The sequence below is a fragment of the Tympanuchus pallidicinctus genome, unplaced genomic scaffold (assembly GCF_026119805.1).
Source record: "Tympanuchus pallidicinctus isolate F22 unplaced genomic scaffold, pur_lepc_1.0 scaffold28, whole genome shotgun sequence".
Taxonomy (NCBI): Eukaryota; Metazoa; Chordata; class Aves; order Galliformes; family Phasianidae; genus Tympanuchus; species Tympanuchus pallidicinctus.
Window position 1 is genome coordinate 4,149,533 of NW_026294745.1, and position 17,439 is coordinate 4,166,971.

A 17,439-nucleotide genomic window follows, 5' to 3' on the forward strand; every position below is an offset into this window, starting at 1 on the left:
TACCTCAACAAGTATGCATCGAAGCTGCCTGTGAAATTACATGTGAGGACTGTAAAACGAGCTGTTATATAAATGGCACCTCTTCTGATCCACCTCCATTCTGACATATTCTCTAAATTGAGCTGCCCGCTGTTAGTTTAAAGTGGTCCGGCTCAGTTTACTGGAGCCAGCATGGGCTGAGCCAATATACTCTCAAGTTCTCTCTGAAGGCTGTATATAGTAAATATAGTTTGTTTTCTTATGCATAACTCTTGCTTTCCTCCCAGTCCACAGTCTGCTACATACTGTTAGTTACTCATATCATAACTTAGCAATTTCTAAGAATTGTTTACTAATGGACATCAAAATGCTCCTTTCCTCCCCTACTTACAGAAATGAAAGAAAAAGATTGGATTCAAAAGCAGCCAAGAAATGCAATCAAAACATTCTTTAGAATATGCAAACAATTATGTTGTACTTACCATTTCTATGTTCCCCTTGGTAAAAAAAAAATCTTTGAGAAGTACTTTTGTTCGCCAAAACCTAGTTATAAGTGCTTATAAAATAGCCTTTTTATTCCAAAAAGCTGATTTGTAAATGCTGCACAACCACCACTGTGCGTCTGGAAGGACTTCACATGTTAGACAGAGGTAACTAAAATAGTGACACTGTGCAACTGAGACAGCTACTGTACGTGACAGAAGAGACTGAGCAGATTCACAGGTGCAAAGGCTGACCCACTGACTGCAGTCAGAAGCACGCCTGGTTATTTGTAGTCACTTATCAAGCCATATGAATGTATCAAATCAATTTAACATTGGGTTAAATTTGAAATAGGAAAAAAAGAAAAACAACACTGAAGGCTCTCTCTTACAACATATTCTAAGCTCAGCTCGCTGTTTCTTTCTGTATTTGTGGCTTTTTTTCCCACCTAAATCAAATATACCTGCTCAGTTATCTTACAGTCAGACAAATTCATCAATTCCCAATGCCTAAGTACTTGGGTATTTACTCCCAATGCACATCTCCACTGGTGTTAGGTTGCTAAAGAAGCTAAGAAAATTTACTTCTATGTGAAGACTGCATTGTATCAAATTAAATTAATGAAGCCATAGGCACGCTTTCTTAAAAATTCTCTGGAAAAGCTCCCAAGCCACAAAATGAGCACAACCACTCTGTCCTCTCAAAGAATATTACACTGAGGATTGTATTGCTTTTGCCATGGCACTGACCATAGAAAGGCTCCCACCTCAGTACGTGACACATGCAAGTAGGAGTTTGAAAAGGCACTGGAAGACGAGCCCCAGTGCAGGTGGCAGCTGTTCCTCCCAAGCCATGGCTGCAGCTGTCAGCTCCAAGCAGGCTGCTCGGTCCTGCTCAACACTGCTGCTGGAGACAAGCAGGCAGGTGAGAGGTAGTAGTACTGCACACAGCTGGAGGAGAAAGAATGGGTATACATCACCTCTCAGATAACTCCATTCAATGCCCTGTCAGCAAAAAGCTATTAGAGTGGTAATCTGCAATCCAAATTTTAAATATATGGAAACACTGACAAGCAGTTTCAGACTGTGACTGAAAAGATACTGGTGGATAACCAGCACACTTGTACACCTCCTCTGAACCTATTCCAATGTTTCCATTATTACACTAACTACACTACACTACTACTAACTAACATTACACTACTACTACACTAACATTATTACACTAACATTACACTAACTGAGAAGCTAGGGTAGGCAAGCAAGGTCATCATTTCAATTCAGTACAGTGAAGATGCACTTCTATAAGGATCTTTTTGAAAATACACGAGTACCTTTATACGATTACTCTATTTTTCAGGTTTAATATTTAATCAAGCTACATGAGAATACTGTAAATGAATAAGACACAGCAGTTGTTTGATGTGTGTGCTGGTATGCAAAAGCACACCAGCCTTATTCAAACACTTACTGGAAATATTCACAAAGGTCACAATAACATCATGAATATAAAAATAGCCACAAGATACTTGCTTAGATAAATTTATTCGTGCATAGGCTAGAGATGTTCTCCACAATATTAACAGAATGAAGAGGTTTATGTGAAAAACAAGTTTTGTTTTAAAACAGAGGCAGCTATATAACAAAAGAAAATAAAAAGGCATGGAGTGCTACATTCTAATTTCTGTTCTTAGTGGGCAGAGTACTGCATCATTAATTAAAAAAGAAAGAATTGACATGACTGGATTAGGGGCACTATTTTAGACAACCAGCTGTTGAATGGAATTGATCTCCCTTCCCAATGTACTATGTATAAATAATTAATATTTTTAAAAATCTAGAAAACCATAGAATTGAAAATATATTACCTAGAATGATAAAACACGCAAGCAATCTTTCCTTACTTTGCACGTAAACTTCCCCACAATCATTGGTGAGTGTTCTGGATGTCAAGGTAAAAAAAAAAAAAGTTCATTAATGAAGTTAATTTCTTCAATTTCTTTATGGCTGGCTTGCAAAAGAGAATTTTTTAAGTTTTTAATGTTTGACATCTGAATAGCTCCAGCATATTCACAGTATAATCGGACAAAGCAGGGATATTCATACATATATATTGTAAACTTGGTTGAATTTTACGAAGTACAAAAAGACTGCATTACATTTTAGCGAATAACTGATCTCAGACACTTCCCATAAAACTTCAGTTCAAGGATTCTAATCTGAGTTATTGCAAATAATGTTATAGTTTAATATCTGGAAACATTGACAAGCACTGTTTCAAATCGCGTTTAAAAGTCACATGTTATAATTTCCTCATACAATGTAAATATATCTACATATCTACATGGGTATCCTAAACAATGAGAAATCAAAAATTCAAGTTACAAATATTTTACACGCAAAATACAAAAATAACCTTTAACATTAAATGCAGTTATTTGGTTACATTTGAAGTCTTTCATGCTTTCAAGTATTGCAAGCTAGTATTACAACACAGAGGCATATACACTAAAACACTTCATATATGTTACATAGTACATACATTTTGTAACAAATCAGTGTCTTAGTTTATATTATGTTTTTAAGTTTTCTGAGTGTTTATTCTTCCTGTCTGCTCTATTCACACCACAACATTAGCAAGCTTCTGAAAATCAAATCTTGACTTGGCTTTATTGAAGCAAGTATGATTTCTATCATTCCTGCAAGCAATGAGGCTGAACTGTTATTTTGCACAAAGACCATTTGTAAAATTACCTGATGAAGATCAAATTGTGTGCTTTGTTTCTGTATTACTTCTACCAGAAAACATTAATATAAAGACAAGGAAATATTTAACGCAATAAGCCATAGTCGTTTAGAAAAAAAACTGCTAAGTTTTTAAATCTTTGCTTTTCGAAGTGTAATGTAGGAGGCAGACCAGTAAATATCTAAAGTGGTCTTTTCAGGATAAAATATTTTCTCACTTGCCAGAAATAACCTTTAAGTAATAAGCTTAGACAGGTTAAGATGAATAAATATATTTAGAGGCATAGCTACAGTTAAAAATATGTTCACAGAAGTACTAACTTAGAAGCAGCATGGGCAAGGTTATAAAAATTGTGATTAGAATTATAGTGGCAATAGGAATAAAAAAATTCAAACAGTCAAAACTCAAGTATCTTAACTCCCTATTGAAACTGTTTGTAACACTGAAATATGAAAGCATCCAAGTTGCTTTAGTTCAAAACGATTAAAAGCAAGTTTCAGTCTTACTGTAAATGTATAGTTTATGACAAAAATATACATAACCTGGTACATTCCAATCTTCATTTATAAGTAAACATTAGGAGTGACTGTTTTCATTTTAGCCATTAATGATAGGTCATCATCACATATCTGTGTAAGGCATCTTCTATCAAAAAAGGTTTGGTTTTACTGAAGATATCTTTTGGAGCTTCTGGAAGCGTGTAGCTTTTAGAATACGCTTGCTATGATAGTGTTGTTGCTAGGATAATTCCAAGTATCAGAAGTAGTACAGTTACACATATAATTATGAATATCAATTTCTGGAAAAAAAAAAAAAAAAAAAAAAAAGAAGTTTAGATTGAAGCATCCTGTCAGATACAGAACTACTTAAATACCTGCATACCCACAGCAAATTGATAACACCGGTATCTATTTCAAGCTTAAATTTTCTTTTTGAATAAAACTTACTGCCACGATTTCCTGTTGTCAGTCATTCTTTTCTAACACACAATCACAGTTAGTAGCTAAGGAGTGTAAGAATTTTGTATTTTTATTTTGAGAATAATTATTACCCATATGCAACTTCCGTAAGTATTACATATAATAACAACCACAACAACAAACAGCTACTCATCAAAGTCAAATATACTAACACTGCCTAGAGCTGCCCACCTTGGATAAATATTTGTAGCCTGTTCAAACTTTTGCAGTTGCACACAGGGGAACTGAACAAACCATCACTAAGAATACTGTATAGTTAGCAGCTCAGAAGCGCTGCACAAAAATTAACAGGTTGTATGAATATGCATAGAGGTGTGACGTTAGATCATGTCGTTCTGACAGCAACAGTACAGTAAAGCCTGTTATCTGCATATAAACCAAAGGTGAGAAGAAACTCCAAACTAGTGTTAAGTCTGAAATGAACACACTCCCCCATGGTCCTTCATAAACATTTTGAAGACCCCAGAGGGAGAAAGTTGAGCTGCTGGACTCTTCTGAGTTAATCACTACCATCTCCTTAGCCTGGCTAGATGTTATTATGATAAGAAGTAGATTAGTATAGCAAGAGTACGAAGATTGAAAGAATTCTCATTTACATCCTCAAATTCAGGTTTGAATCTCTGCAGATTTTCTCTTACAAATACATTGGCATTTGGTTTCATTTGGTCTACTATTAATACAAGAGCTTCATTTTAGGATGTTCTGCAACACAAAATAGCCAGCTTTATGGCTGCAGACACCTACTTCAATGCAAGCTCTGTTTAAAACCGGAGAAGACCACACCTGACAAAGTTCCAATTGTAATCTGTATCTTAATGTAGTCTGTTGATGTGAACTTGAAATATATTACAAATTCAAAGGTCTGAGACAATAAGTTGTGGGTTTTTTTTTTTCCCCTCCTCATTTCATTTTGTGTTTACAGATCATCAGGAGTACGACTGCAATCTGTAAATTTAGCAATTCACCACTAGATGTCAGTTTTCAGCATCTACATGCATGGAACTTTTACAGCATGCAGAGAGTGAGAAGTAGTCACCAACTAGTGTCAAGTTTGCTCCCCTCTCCAAAAGTAACAGAAAGCATATTAAGAGTTAGTACACCAAAGAAGTTACCAGAACAAAACAGTAGTTGATTAGTTACTTACTGCCACACTGGCAGGAAGTCATGCATGCTGAAGTTACCCAAGCATCACCGAATACCAACAGACAAACCAATAATTAGACCAATTACGACGATCAACACCAATGACACAATGATAATAATCCACATTTTCTGTCAAAAACAAGGTATTATTTTAATATCATGCACATTAAAACTTGTATTCATTTTCAATTTTTAAAAGTCAGTTTTCAGATCCTCATTCATTTTTAAAGCTCACAACATTCTTGAATTGTCTAAAATTTTTTCTAAACTTCTGGTATAAGAAAAAAAACATTTTTAAACAATGTTGACATGTAAGTTACTGTGATTAACTCTGATGTAGTGATCAAAAAGGAAAAAAAAAACACAGCTCACAAGTACACAAGTGGATTCTTCTGGCGTTTAACTATAGTTAATAAAACAGGCATAAGAATAAAAGGAAGTTCCTTTCTCTGTTAGTAACACCAAGTTTTAGTATTAAAGCTATCTAACAAACTCAACACACTGTTTTTGTTTTGGTTTGCAAAATCCTTTGGTAAATCTCCCTCTGCCATGTACTGATTTATAACAAAAGCCCTATAACCCAATGTTTTCTATCTAATTTTAAATACCAAATATTTAAAATAAGTACAGTACATCCATTAATTCTACCTGAATCAGACAAAAAAGTTCAACTAAAATTGAAGGCTGCTTAACAGCACGCAATGTTAACTTGCTAACTAGGACAATCACAAGAAGACCACATACCCTTCGTGCTTTACTTTGATATTTAACCGCTTTCTTTGTCTCTTCTTTAGCATGTTCCACATAATCTGTTGCACTCATCACATTCTTTTCTATGTTGTTGATCATTTCACCCTTAAATGTTGAACAAAAAAGTTTATTACTGGCATCCAGGGATCCCTGTTCCATGAATCTGAGAAAAAAGGCTACAGGATAACAACATCATTTAATCACAGTATTTTACATTAGTGGCAGACACATTTTGTGCTTTGATATGCAATGAAAAAAGGGAATGAGAAGCAAGGGCTCAAAGGTCTAAGCAAAGAAGTGATGTTCATGGGCAAGGGAGGTGTATTTCTGTTGACTGGTAAAACATACCTTGCATTCAAAGATATGTTTTCAGATGTCCAGTCTAAAACTGACATACCAAAAAGTCACACATTCCTGATGGTGCTTTAAAGCAGGGAGAGAGATTGACTATTTTGATACAAAGTCTAATGGTTATCTAAGTGTTTACAACATCAACACATAAATTCAAATTAATTATGATGAATGAAATTTAGAAATGAAATGAAGGATTGTGAAAAGTAACAGTAAATCTATTACCTGCATTTCTGTCCATCAGAAGAAAAAAATCAGCAGCATTAAACAGCAAAGCATTAAAGAATGATGCGCAAGTAATTTTTTGTTTAGTTCTAGCTCATTAGGACACTACTACCAGTTTTCCCTGCCTATATATTTAATATTAAAGCAACACAGGACTTAAAAACAAAACTCAATTTAGAAAAGGTCCTCTTCAGAAAAGTTTTTCTCCTGAGCATTATTCCTCTCACTTTCAAGCAGAAATAAAAAACCTCTAAGAACAGAAGTTCAAAATACTACAGTTAGCTAATATGTATACAAAGATTGCAAGTAACAAGTTTACACACACCTCAAGTTAAAGAACATGGATGAGGGACAAACAGAATTACTTTTCAACTGATCCCTTTATACTTGTGCTTATTGTAACAATCATGCCTTTGTATTATACGCAAGTTGCAAAATCCTTGCTATGTTTAATTCTTACAAGTCAGCATATCAGTGAGAAACTCAAAGAAATTCTAGGCTTAGTTATCCAAAACACACACTATCAGTACATCTCAACTGTACGTTTGTTCAAAACAAAACACAAATCCTAGTGATGAACTTTCATGTATTCTAACTGTGGCCCAAAAACACTAAGAAACAGATCTGCATTACTTCCACACATTTCTAAAGACAAAGACAAAAAAAAAAAATCTAACTTCAGTAAATGTATTTTAATTGGTTCATTTACCTGAGTCTCAACAAACATAGCCATGTCCATAAACATTTCGTGTAGCTCCCGTATACTGGACTCCAGTTTCATAATATCCTTGTGCCGTGACTCAATTTCATTCAGAGCTTGCCTAGTTATTTGGGAGTCTGATATAATCTTTGGTAGAACAAAAGATACAGACATAAGCACTTAAGCATTGACACACAATTCTAAATAGCAGAACAAACAGAACAGATTATTGACGTGACTGGACCAGAAATACATACGTCAGAAGTGAAAATTGAAGGATTACCACTCTCTAACATTTCCTCCAGTTCCTCATCTGTGGTGGTCTTTCCAGCTAGAATAAATATAACAGTACTTCATATAACATCACATATTAACGAATACAATTTTGCAGAAGGATAACAAGAGAAAATTCTTGTATTGCAATTTTTTAAGATTAAAAAAAAGCAATACTTAGCCATTACTGGGTATCAGGGCCAATCCAAAAGTAATGCTTCCTGTTTATTATATATATTTATTATTATATATTTATTATATATTATGGCCCATGATGTCAGAGGCAGATGTTGGTGGCAGGAGAAGCTGAACCTTTTTGCCAATATTCATTTATGCCTTGTTGCCACATGACAAATGACAGCAGAGGGGCAGCCTGACAAGAAGGCATCTGACAGGGAATGCAAATGGAGCAAAGGTGTGTCGCTGAATTCATCTGTGCAGAAAGAACTGCACACACTGACATTCATGGATGAACAGAGAGGTAGCGTATGGTGAGTTTCAGCAGAGGCAACAGTGGGTTACCTCCACTAGAGCAGATATTTACAAGAGCTACATTCAGGCTCCTGTTCAAAGCTGGCAAAAAAAATGCACAGCTAATAGTGGTAACTATGCAGAAAAATAGTGCTTTGTAACTGAGAATTTGCTCTATCAAATAGTGTTGTTGCACTCTTTGTATCTGTTGTAGTTTCCACAGAAATAAATGAAAGGCATTACTTTATGCAGTGACCTACATACTACCTTACATTTAAAAAATCAGAAAATATCAAGTAGTAGCCAGATAAATGTACTAGATTCAAAAGTAGGGTGAAGAATTCCTGATGTTTTTTTGGTCAAATTGAAGAATTTGACCAGAAATGTTTACAACATACATTTGAATCCAGCTGGGTGTTCTGCACAAGGAAGAACTCAGTATTTACATAAGATTCAGTATTTACCTACACAACCAAGTTGCACCGACACCTGATTTGCTTCCTCCCTCCCACCAGCCACTGTGGCAAGGGATAGAATCTTCACAGAAAGCAGAATCTAGCAGCTAACCCAAGGTTACATTCAAATCCCATGTAGAGAAGATCACTATCTAGAGACTACCCTCATTTTCAGTTTTCATATTTCACCTAACAACTTACGCTGTTCACTACTGCTCGTTAGCCACTGCAGTGGTAAGATGGATGCAACTGTCTGGAGTTACACCGCATATTCAAGTTATTCAACTTTTTACATAGGAAGATTACGGATTTGTATTAGTTCAACTTCATCTTAACAGATGAAAATTACAGTTTTAATGCTAATTACATTAATACCCAAGAATGCTGCAAATCCTCCCTTAAAATTTTTAGGGCTGAAGCTAAAGGAGCAAATTAGTTCATTATGACATTAACTTAAAAGACACTGAGATATTAGGGTCCCTTCCCTCAGGAACATGAGCAAAGGATTTAATTTGCCGAAAAAATTACACTGAAATGCTAAATTAAATCATACTCAGTATGCAAGTCTAAAGAAAAAGAAAGGAGAAGCAGAAGTGAAGTCTTACAATTTGCTAACTTTTCTGTTTGCATTTTTCATTAAATATGTATTTGCTTTTATGGGAAATATTCACAAGTCTAACTTCAGCTACAAGGTGTTATGGGTGCTTTGGATATATTCTGAAATAGATGCTGTAGATCCAAGTTAGGGGCCTTTAGGAATCAACAATTATCACTAATGAAATAAGAGGGTGAATCATTCAACAGATGATTACAGTATGTCTAACAGTACTACTGATTTTACTGCAGATGAGTTTTCAAAAAAAAAAAAAAACAACAAAAAAACAGATTCTTACTGACGTAAACAGCACAACATAAGAAGGATGACTTCCTGATTATCATGTTTTTGAATGACTTTTCATAACAGTCACTATAGAATACATTCACTATCTTGAAAACACAGCTTTTGCATGCAACCTAAATGTTTCCTTTACAAGACTGAAAATTTAAGAAATAAAGGATTTTTATTTAATATTCTGTAACAGAAATGTTTCTTTTCCTCTCCCTTTCACATGCTTCAAGAAGCCAAGGTGCATGGTCTTCAGTACCACCTTTAAGTAATAAGAAAAAAGGGAGGTATAACAATACAATATTTATTTTTATTTTATCTTAAAAAAGCATATTGAGGTCACTTACTTATCTCTAATTGCCTCTGTATCCGACCTTTGCTGCGCTCTCGAAAAAGAGTTTGGGTCTCGTTGTATTCCGTCATGACCTCCACAAACTTGTGAGCTAATACAGAGTGCTGTTTTTTTCAGGATTTAAAAATGTGCAAAAAGGTTTATTTTCTTTCTTAATAGAGCAAATATGACTGTACAACAATCAAAAGTGGTATCGAAATTTCAATCAAACAGAACGTGGAGTTCTGAAACAGGAAAGTGAAACATTCTCTGATTAAGTATCATCCTTTCATTTTCTTTAAATTTGTTGTAATCATACCTGAGTTTTTCTTATTCTGAGATCCACTGATGTTCGATTCGCATTTTCACCCTGATCAAAGCTTTGTTCAATAGCTAAGAGAAAATACAAAAATAGTGTGAATCAACAGAGCAAATACAGTACATGAGATAGTATGAATTCCACAGTGCAGCTCAAAGTTGTTTTGTAAACACTACACGTTTTTACTTTTTTCATATACAAGCACCACATGAACACGCTTAACTTTTCTTGCATGCACATTTTCTGTATGCATGTGGTGGTGGTGAGGAGGGGGGAAAGGAAGTGAAATTTATATCTATTTTAAATAACTTATTTTTTTAAAACAGTAATTATGTCAATACCTTTTGCAGAGTCACACTAGTATCTGCTTACTCTGGGGACAGCTCAAAAACATCTAACAAAATAGTTGTTTTTACATTTTAAGTGATAAACACCATATCTAACTGTTTAGAGAACAAAAGTATACAGTAATTGCAATCCAGTAATATTCAAAGAATCAATATACTTCAAAACTTATGCTGAAGAGGTAAAGGAACACCTATGGGGAAACTCACAATAAAATTACTTGGCCTAAAGAAATTTCAAATACAAGATGCTATAGAGCAGTTTCTTATTTGTCACACGGTCTGCCTCTTTGCAGCTGAACTACTCCCAAAACAACATTTCAGTCACAAAATAAATTTTTACACAGAGAAATTACTTTGTACTTTCTAGGTTATTTTTGCAAACAAGCTCTTTGCCTGAGTAGGCAGGCTGTGCTGAGACCTGGTATTTATCAGCTATGAAGCGTGTTAAGGAAGGATGAAGTAGAGAATAACGTAAGTGACATAAGCTGCACATCACTTGGCAAGAATGAGGAAGTTTATTTTTTTATTTTCAGAAGGTTAAATAATAAGAAAACACAGGTATTGCAAAAATACACTATCAGGGTTCCAGTATAATGTTGACATCATGGAGCAAGATATTAAGCAATGAGGAGGAAGCACAACAACAGTGAGAGAGACAGATTAAGGTCCTGATGGTATGTATTCAAAAAGAGAAGCACATAAAACATATGGAGACAGAAGCCCTTGTCATGGTTCATTGCAGTTCTCTCCTCCAATACCAACAGTAATTAAATATGTTGAGTTATGGAACTCAAAATCATGCAAGATCCAAATCTGTATCAACACATGCAAAAAGCTGAAACGTTATATTCAGGGCTCAATGATTAAAACAGTTAATTATTTTCTTACTTTTTTTTTAAGATTTGGGGACCAGCCAACATACCGAAACAGAACAGAGTTAAAGGTTATAAATTCAGCTGCAATGCATTACATCTGTAACACTGCTACTGCTAGCATCCTGAATGTGTTACAAGTGACAGCAGTACTTCTCCCCACAACTTACCTTTTAACCTAGCTCGAATTTTATTAGCAATCTTCTTTATTTCCTCATTTAATTCTTCAAGTTCCTCCTTTGTTCCTTAAAAAAAAAGCCCAGAACTATTGATGATTGATAACATATCAGAAAGTTTTCTTCTCAAAAAACATTCAAGCAGTCTTTAGACACTGCCTATGACTAGCAATATCATCACAAGCAATGTCATGTTCCTACACACTACAGATGCATTACTGCATCTGTGCTTAAAATTGTGCTCTACCAGATGAGTTAGCAAGGACCATGGATTTTAAGGATTCAGACGAATGCTTCATTAACCAGACGATCATTGATTCTATGACTTAAAGCAAAAAAAGCAATCAGCAGAAATCACTCAGAAGAATACACACACATCCATGCACAAATAAGGAAGATGTGGAGGAAAAAAAAATTGAAAACAGAAGTTCATAACATAAGAATCAGGTCCACAAAAAACTACTCCACAAAAATACCTCTGCATCTTTTCTTCCCAGCTCACTAAAACCTGCCTAAAGCACAGGCATGCCTTGGACTACGAGGTGTTGAGAACAAATGCTGAGTTCTACTCTGACGGATTGAAATCAAATTTGTTTATTTCAGCTATCTGGTCACACATCCTTGAAATCTAGAAGAAGTGATACTCACTCCCTTCAGGATTTGGTGCTGACAAGATAATGCTGTGCTGTTTTTTCACTTCTTCCACATTCTGTGCTATTTTTGCTATGTTATTTCTAATTTCCTCAACCTAGAAGAAGAGAAATATGTCAGTGAAAGCATTAGAACAATCACATGTCAAGTTGTTGGGTCTTTGTAATACATCTTTGGTACTTAAAATCTTGAAGTATTCCATCACAACAGTAGTAAATATCTGACAAATTTCAGACTGCAATCACTCCCCGTGGACATTTAAACAGCTTTACATTCAAAACAATAAAATCCACATTCATACTTTCATGCACCATAGAAAAGAATCCAGGAAAACACTGAGGAGGGGGCTGCGTGGCACACAGGAAATCACAGTCTAGAGCCTCCACTATTTATTAAAACAGAACCTTACAGAAATAACAGAAATTAATAAACAAAGAAAATTTTAAGTCATGTGTAGCAGAAAGGTATGTAAAATCTTACCTGTTGGAAAAAGTCATCCATAAAATGGTCTTTTTCAACAACAACAGTCTCTCCATCTTCATTTCCTTTACACTGTAAAAGGTAACAAAAATACGAAAGCTCAGGATACTATTTTGACACCACTAAGGTTTCTTTTTTGCTTCTGCATATACATTTTTGTCAGCAGTCTAAGTTAGGAGCTGTTCCTCTTCTGAGGACTGTAATATAGAAACAAATAAGCAGAGGTCAACGAAAGTCACCTGACCACTATAAAACTAGGAAGCTAAAGCACATCTTCCTCTGTAAACAACTCTGAGACAGAACCAGTCTCTTAGCTCTTGCAATTTTCATTCCTTGTCATAAAAAGTATTAAAATATAGTTTTGCAAATAAATATATATAGATTCTCTCACTTGGTAAAGATATTTCCACAGTGAATCCCACATGAACCAACAAATCATATCCAGTTTCCACAGTTTCTCTGTGATTTCCACAGAGCCGCTAAGAGGTGCATTGATGACCTTCTGACACATGATGTAATGATTCAAACACTGGAAGCTAGAACAAAGAGCTATCAACAACTATTTACTACTTTCACCCCTGGGTGCTTTCAAAGGTGCCACTCAACACCAATTTAGAGATAGTTATGTTACACTAAACATTCATGCATTACATAATGGATAAACACTAGGAACGGGAGCCAGCCAAGCAGCAGCTCCCAGTGATGGCTCCTGCAGGTTTCCAGAGCTCAGCCCAGTGCATTCCCTGAGAGGCACTTCCCTAAACGATGAGTCAGCTCAGCACAAGTGCTTCTTGATATAAATAGATTCAAATTTGGTCAAGGGAAGAGAGCCATGCATGACAGAAGTAAGGAGTTCCAGCTTCATGCTCTCTAGTTCCCTCTGTAGTGCACAGACTGCTTGAACTGCACTGAATCCAATTAGAACAAGATCACTGTATTGTTCCACAGACAAGGGATTATCACCTTACAAAAACTAATTACAAGATAGGTAATATTAAAGGATTTTCACCATCAACTGATGTCAAAACTTTTTTATTGTCTAATTAAGTTACATTCAATGATGGTTTGAGCATAAAATCTACCAGGGGTACTCCAAATTTTAAGTAAATTTTTCATTTACACTTTGCCAAGGAGTCCATTAAGTTGTACAATAACATTTTTGTCAGAAATCAGCTGCTTTTCATGCTCATAGGAGCCCAGTGTCCCAGCTGAAATAAAAGACTTGAGATGTTATTGCTCTCCTTGACCACTCCATGATCAATTCTGGTAGTTACTCGTGGGAAGATGATCCTTACGACAATATTAAAGAATTCATCCTTAGGGGCTGCAACAAATTCACCTTGCTTAAAAAAATGAATGATAGTCTATGCCCAAAAGAAGTCACTTACCTTTTGCTCATATCAAAGACTGTGGTGCTGAAAAGCCACCAGCCATCAGGCAACAATGAGCTACATTTTAAAAGATGTCTGTTTTCACCATTTATGTAAAGAACACCTTCTGCATACATTTAATGAATAAAAAATGTTTCCTAATTATTTATAAGGAACTTATTTAGATAATGAAACAAACAAAAAAAGAAAATAGTATCAGTTAAGAGATTAAAAGTTAGCTTTTTCTGTGGTCACATCTTATTGAAACACTAAACATCTGAGCCAATCTTAATCAAACAAAAGGTATGAAGTCTTTCTCCCAAGTCCTGTCTGTACAAGTGCAGCTGCAACGAAGCTGAGCTGCACCATCAGGCAGCCTGCAGTCTGTCCCACATGTACTTCGTTTCACGTTTGGTTGCAGTGACGTGAATGACAGATAAATTGGCTCCCTACAATTTGCTGAAAGATTTATGTACTGTCTACTTTGAACATCAGCACTTGAAGGACACCTGATGACTTGTCACCCTCTGTTCTTTATGTTCTTAAATCATCACATACCTAAGACACAGCTTATTCACTAACTCTTCAACTGAAGTGACATGTTCTTTTGACAAGCACAGTCCATCCAAGATGAAATTTAGCAGAAACATATTCCTAAGCCTTATCTCTATAGAATAAGTACTATTACAAAAAGAACTGATTAAGAAAAGTCTCATGTTTATGCCAATGGCAAGCTAATGGTCTGTTGGCAGCTCTAATCTTGACCTTGGGATTGAGAATCTGGGCCATACACCTCTAACATTCAGACATACAAAACACATCAAGTTTCTTCAAAGGTGGGGTTAAATGACAGAATCCAGATACTTGGGCAAATATTTCTCTCAGCTCCCAGCTGAGATAGGATGCTTTATTCAACTTCTGACATTATGCATGCCTTCCATAATGGCAGAAGTAAGGCTAGTTCAAGAACCCTTATCAAATTAATTACTAAATTTTGAAATAGAACAGATTTTTGGTTTAAAAATGACTTTTACTAGCCCCTGAATTCAATTCAAAGTCATTCTCACTGCAGATCATGAGCTGTCTTCTTGTGTCAGGCTACAAAAACAACTGACCATCACCACCCCAGTGAGTCAGAGCCAACCAGCTGACAGACTGGAGCAGAACACTGCAGTGAAATCAGCTCCTGAAGTACAGCACCACCACACCCCATCTACCTCCACTCTGAGAATGCAGCAGGTGCTTAGCTGCTGTCCACGCACAACTTACAATACCTTTAAAAATTGCACGGAGAACTTACAGGCTAAATAAACTGTGCTGTCTGAAGTTATTTGGGATAGAAACATGTCTGAGAGTCACAAATACCAGATTCACAGCTGCCCCTGCACACCATAGCTTTACACACGCACTCCTACGTTATTCATAGAACTGAACAGCATATAAGGAAGCAATGTTCAGGACACTGTAAATCTTTTATAGTTGCCCGTCCCAGGTAACTCATTACCTTTGTTAAACAAGCAACCTTTAACTCGTAAAAAATACTACTTAATGCGTTTTTATGCACTCTCAAATCATTTGGTTTATCTAATCTGGAGAAAAAGGAGACTAAGTTGATGCCCTTGCTCCCTATAACTTACTAAGGAGAGGAAGCAGAGGCAGTGCTGGGCTCTTTTCTCACAGAACTGATGTCAGCTTACACAAGAACAGCACAGAACTGCACCTGGGAGGTTTGGATCAGGCACTAGGAAGTTATTCAAGACAAAGGTGGTTAGAAACTAGAACAGACAACCTGGCATGGTGGTTTGACATCCCACGTCTTCAGGTAGCGTTTGGATAATGCTCTCAATGCTTTAACTTTTGGTTAAAACTGAAGAGGTCAGGAAGCCGGACTTGATCTCCGTAGGTCCCACATTAAAGTTGAAGTCCTCTAAGCCTCCTTAAATACTTATTAGAGAATTTCCTACTGCAGAGGTGTTGCCCCAGGTGTCATGAAATCTGTAGACACCAGACTTCCCCCTGACCCGCAACAGTTTACTCAAACCACACGTGTTTCAAGAGATTCTTTCAGAGCACCGACATTGCTCCTTTGCTGACAGACAAGGTGTACCAGGCAGCCAACAGGTTCAGCACAACACTAAGGTTCCCACCTTCTATAGAAAGCATGATTTCCTCTAGTTGCAAAGGGGATGCAGCATTACCTGAAGGCTATAGTAACTGTTACAGGCAAGCAATTTCTTTCTCCAGCAAGTATTTTAACACTATTTAAGTACCAAATACAATGTATTAACAACAATATCAAAAAGCTACAATGTTATACCTTAATAAACCACAAGCACTGACAGGTAACATTTTTCTCCCCTTCAAAAAGAGGGCTCAAGAAAGGCGTTACCACTTCTAACAACTTGCAAACTTCAGTTTCTATTTCCTCTAAAAGAAATACCACACTTAACCGAAAAGGGAGAGCATTTACAACATACACTGGCGTTCACCATTTCTATTTATTCTCAGATTAGAAAAAAAAAAAAAAAAAAAAGTGAAAAGCCATGCAGGAAAATTTTCATTTATACCAGGCCACATCCTGTTGATGAGAGGCATCGTCGCACCTCCAACTACCCCATTTTCTTTCTCAGAACGTCGTTTCCAGAACAAAAACGAAGGGAAGGAAGGGAACGGATAAACACGCCACACTTCCATTTTGTCAACATGGGCAAAATAAACCCTACGGAGAGCTGGACCGACGCACTGCCGGTTACACGTCTCCCGTCCCGCACCGCAGGGCAGCAAAACGCGCCCGGCGCGGCCGGAGCCCCGCAGCCCGCGCATTTCCCGCCCGAGGACACGCCTGTGGCGCCGCTGCGGCGGCCCGGGCCGCGCACCCCTCTCCGACCGTTACGCCCCGCGGCCATGTTGGCCCCTGCCGCCCTCACCTCTGCTAGGTCAGCCAGCCGGTCCTTCATCCCCGCGGCGCCTCAGCTCCTCGCCGAGTGCCGCGCCCGCGGGTCCGCTCGCCCTTCGCCGCCCGCTCGCAGCAGCCGCCGTAGCCGCCGCCACCCCGCTCAGGCCGGGCCCAGCGCTCGGGCCCCGCCCTCCTTCCGCGGTGCGTGGGGCGGCGGCTGAGACCCCTCCCCACACGACGTCTCGACGAACCGGAGCCCGCGGCGCAGCGCGCACCCGCCCCCAGTGCCCCGGAGTGACGCTCCGAGGCCTAGCGCATGCGGCCTACGAGCCCCCGGCGGCGCCCGCCGCACCGGGAAGCCCGCCTTAGCTCTGACGCGACGGGCGGGCGATGCTGGGCGGGAAGGGATCTGCGGCTGCGCGAGCGGAGGGGGCGGGGTTGTGCCGTGGGGAGAATGGGCGGGAAAGCGTACGTGCGTGTGCAGGGGCGCGCGCGGCTGTACGGTACTGCAGTGACCCGCAGGGAGGTTCCGCTCTCGAGGCGGCAGTGCTGCTGA

The 17,439-nt window shown here is 37.7% G+C and overlaps 2 protein-coding genes across 10 annotated transcripts in view; both read right to left on the reverse strand.

Moving 5' to 3' along the window:
• The window catches only part of RIMBP2 (RIMS binding protein 2), a 403,010-nt gene that overhangs the window by 119,261 nt on the left and 266,310 nt on the right, over positions 1-17,439 (reverse strand). For 5 of the 6 annotated variants that reach the window (XM_052691397.1, XM_052691394.1, XM_052691396.1 and 2 more), the window contains exon 1: positions 462-1,148. The exons of the other annotated variant lie outside the window; for it this stretch is intronic. In XM_052691397.1, the coding sequence (XP_052547357.1) occupies positions 462-464 (3 nt within the window). In that variant the 5' untranslated portion in view covers positions 465-1,148. Of the gene's footprint in view, positions 1-461; positions 1,149-17,439 lie in introns of those variants that run through there. 6 annotated transcript variants of the gene reach the window in all.
• On the reverse strand, positions 3,336-17,071 carry STX2 (syntaxin 2). 4 transcript variants are annotated; one of them, XM_052691414.1, is made up of 11 exons: positions 16,915-17,071; positions 12,618-12,689; positions 12,135-12,234; positions 11,481-11,555; positions 10,092-10,165; positions 9,789-9,897; positions 7,614-7,687; positions 7,366-7,503; positions 6,075-6,185; positions 5,411-5,459; positions 3,336-4,006 (listed from the first exon to the last, which is right to left on the reverse strand). In XM_052691414.1, exons 1-11 carry the CDS (start codon positions 16,942-16,944, stop codon positions 3,915-3,917), a joined length of 924 nt encoding a protein of 307 aa, XP_052547374.1. In that variant the 5' UTR covers positions 16,945-17,071; the 3' UTR covers positions 3,336-3,914. The 4 variants fall into 4 exon arrangements, with proteins under 4 accessions (XP_052547374.1, XP_052547371.1, XP_052547372.1 ...); XM_052691411.1 differs by having other exon boundaries at positions 5,332-5,459; positions 16,915-17,069; XM_052691412.1 differs by lacking the exon at positions 5,411-5,459 and having other exon boundaries at positions 16,915-17,067.

What these genes read in the sequence shown, in the direction of transcription:
- STX2 (XM_052691414.1), bottom strand. Translation starts at nt 16,944, where the DNA reads ATGAAGGACCGGCTGGCTGACCTAGCAGAG. An exon ending in TGGATGACTTTTTCCAACAG is followed by an intron (nt 12,235 to 12,617) that starts GTAAGATTTTAC and finishes CTCTTCTTCTAG; the next exon opens with GTTGAGGAAATTAGAAATAA. An exon ending in TCAGAATAAGAAAAACTCAG is followed by an intron (nt 9,898 to 10,091) that starts GTATGATTACAA and finishes TGAAAAAAACAG; the next exon opens with CACTCTGTATTAGCTCACAA.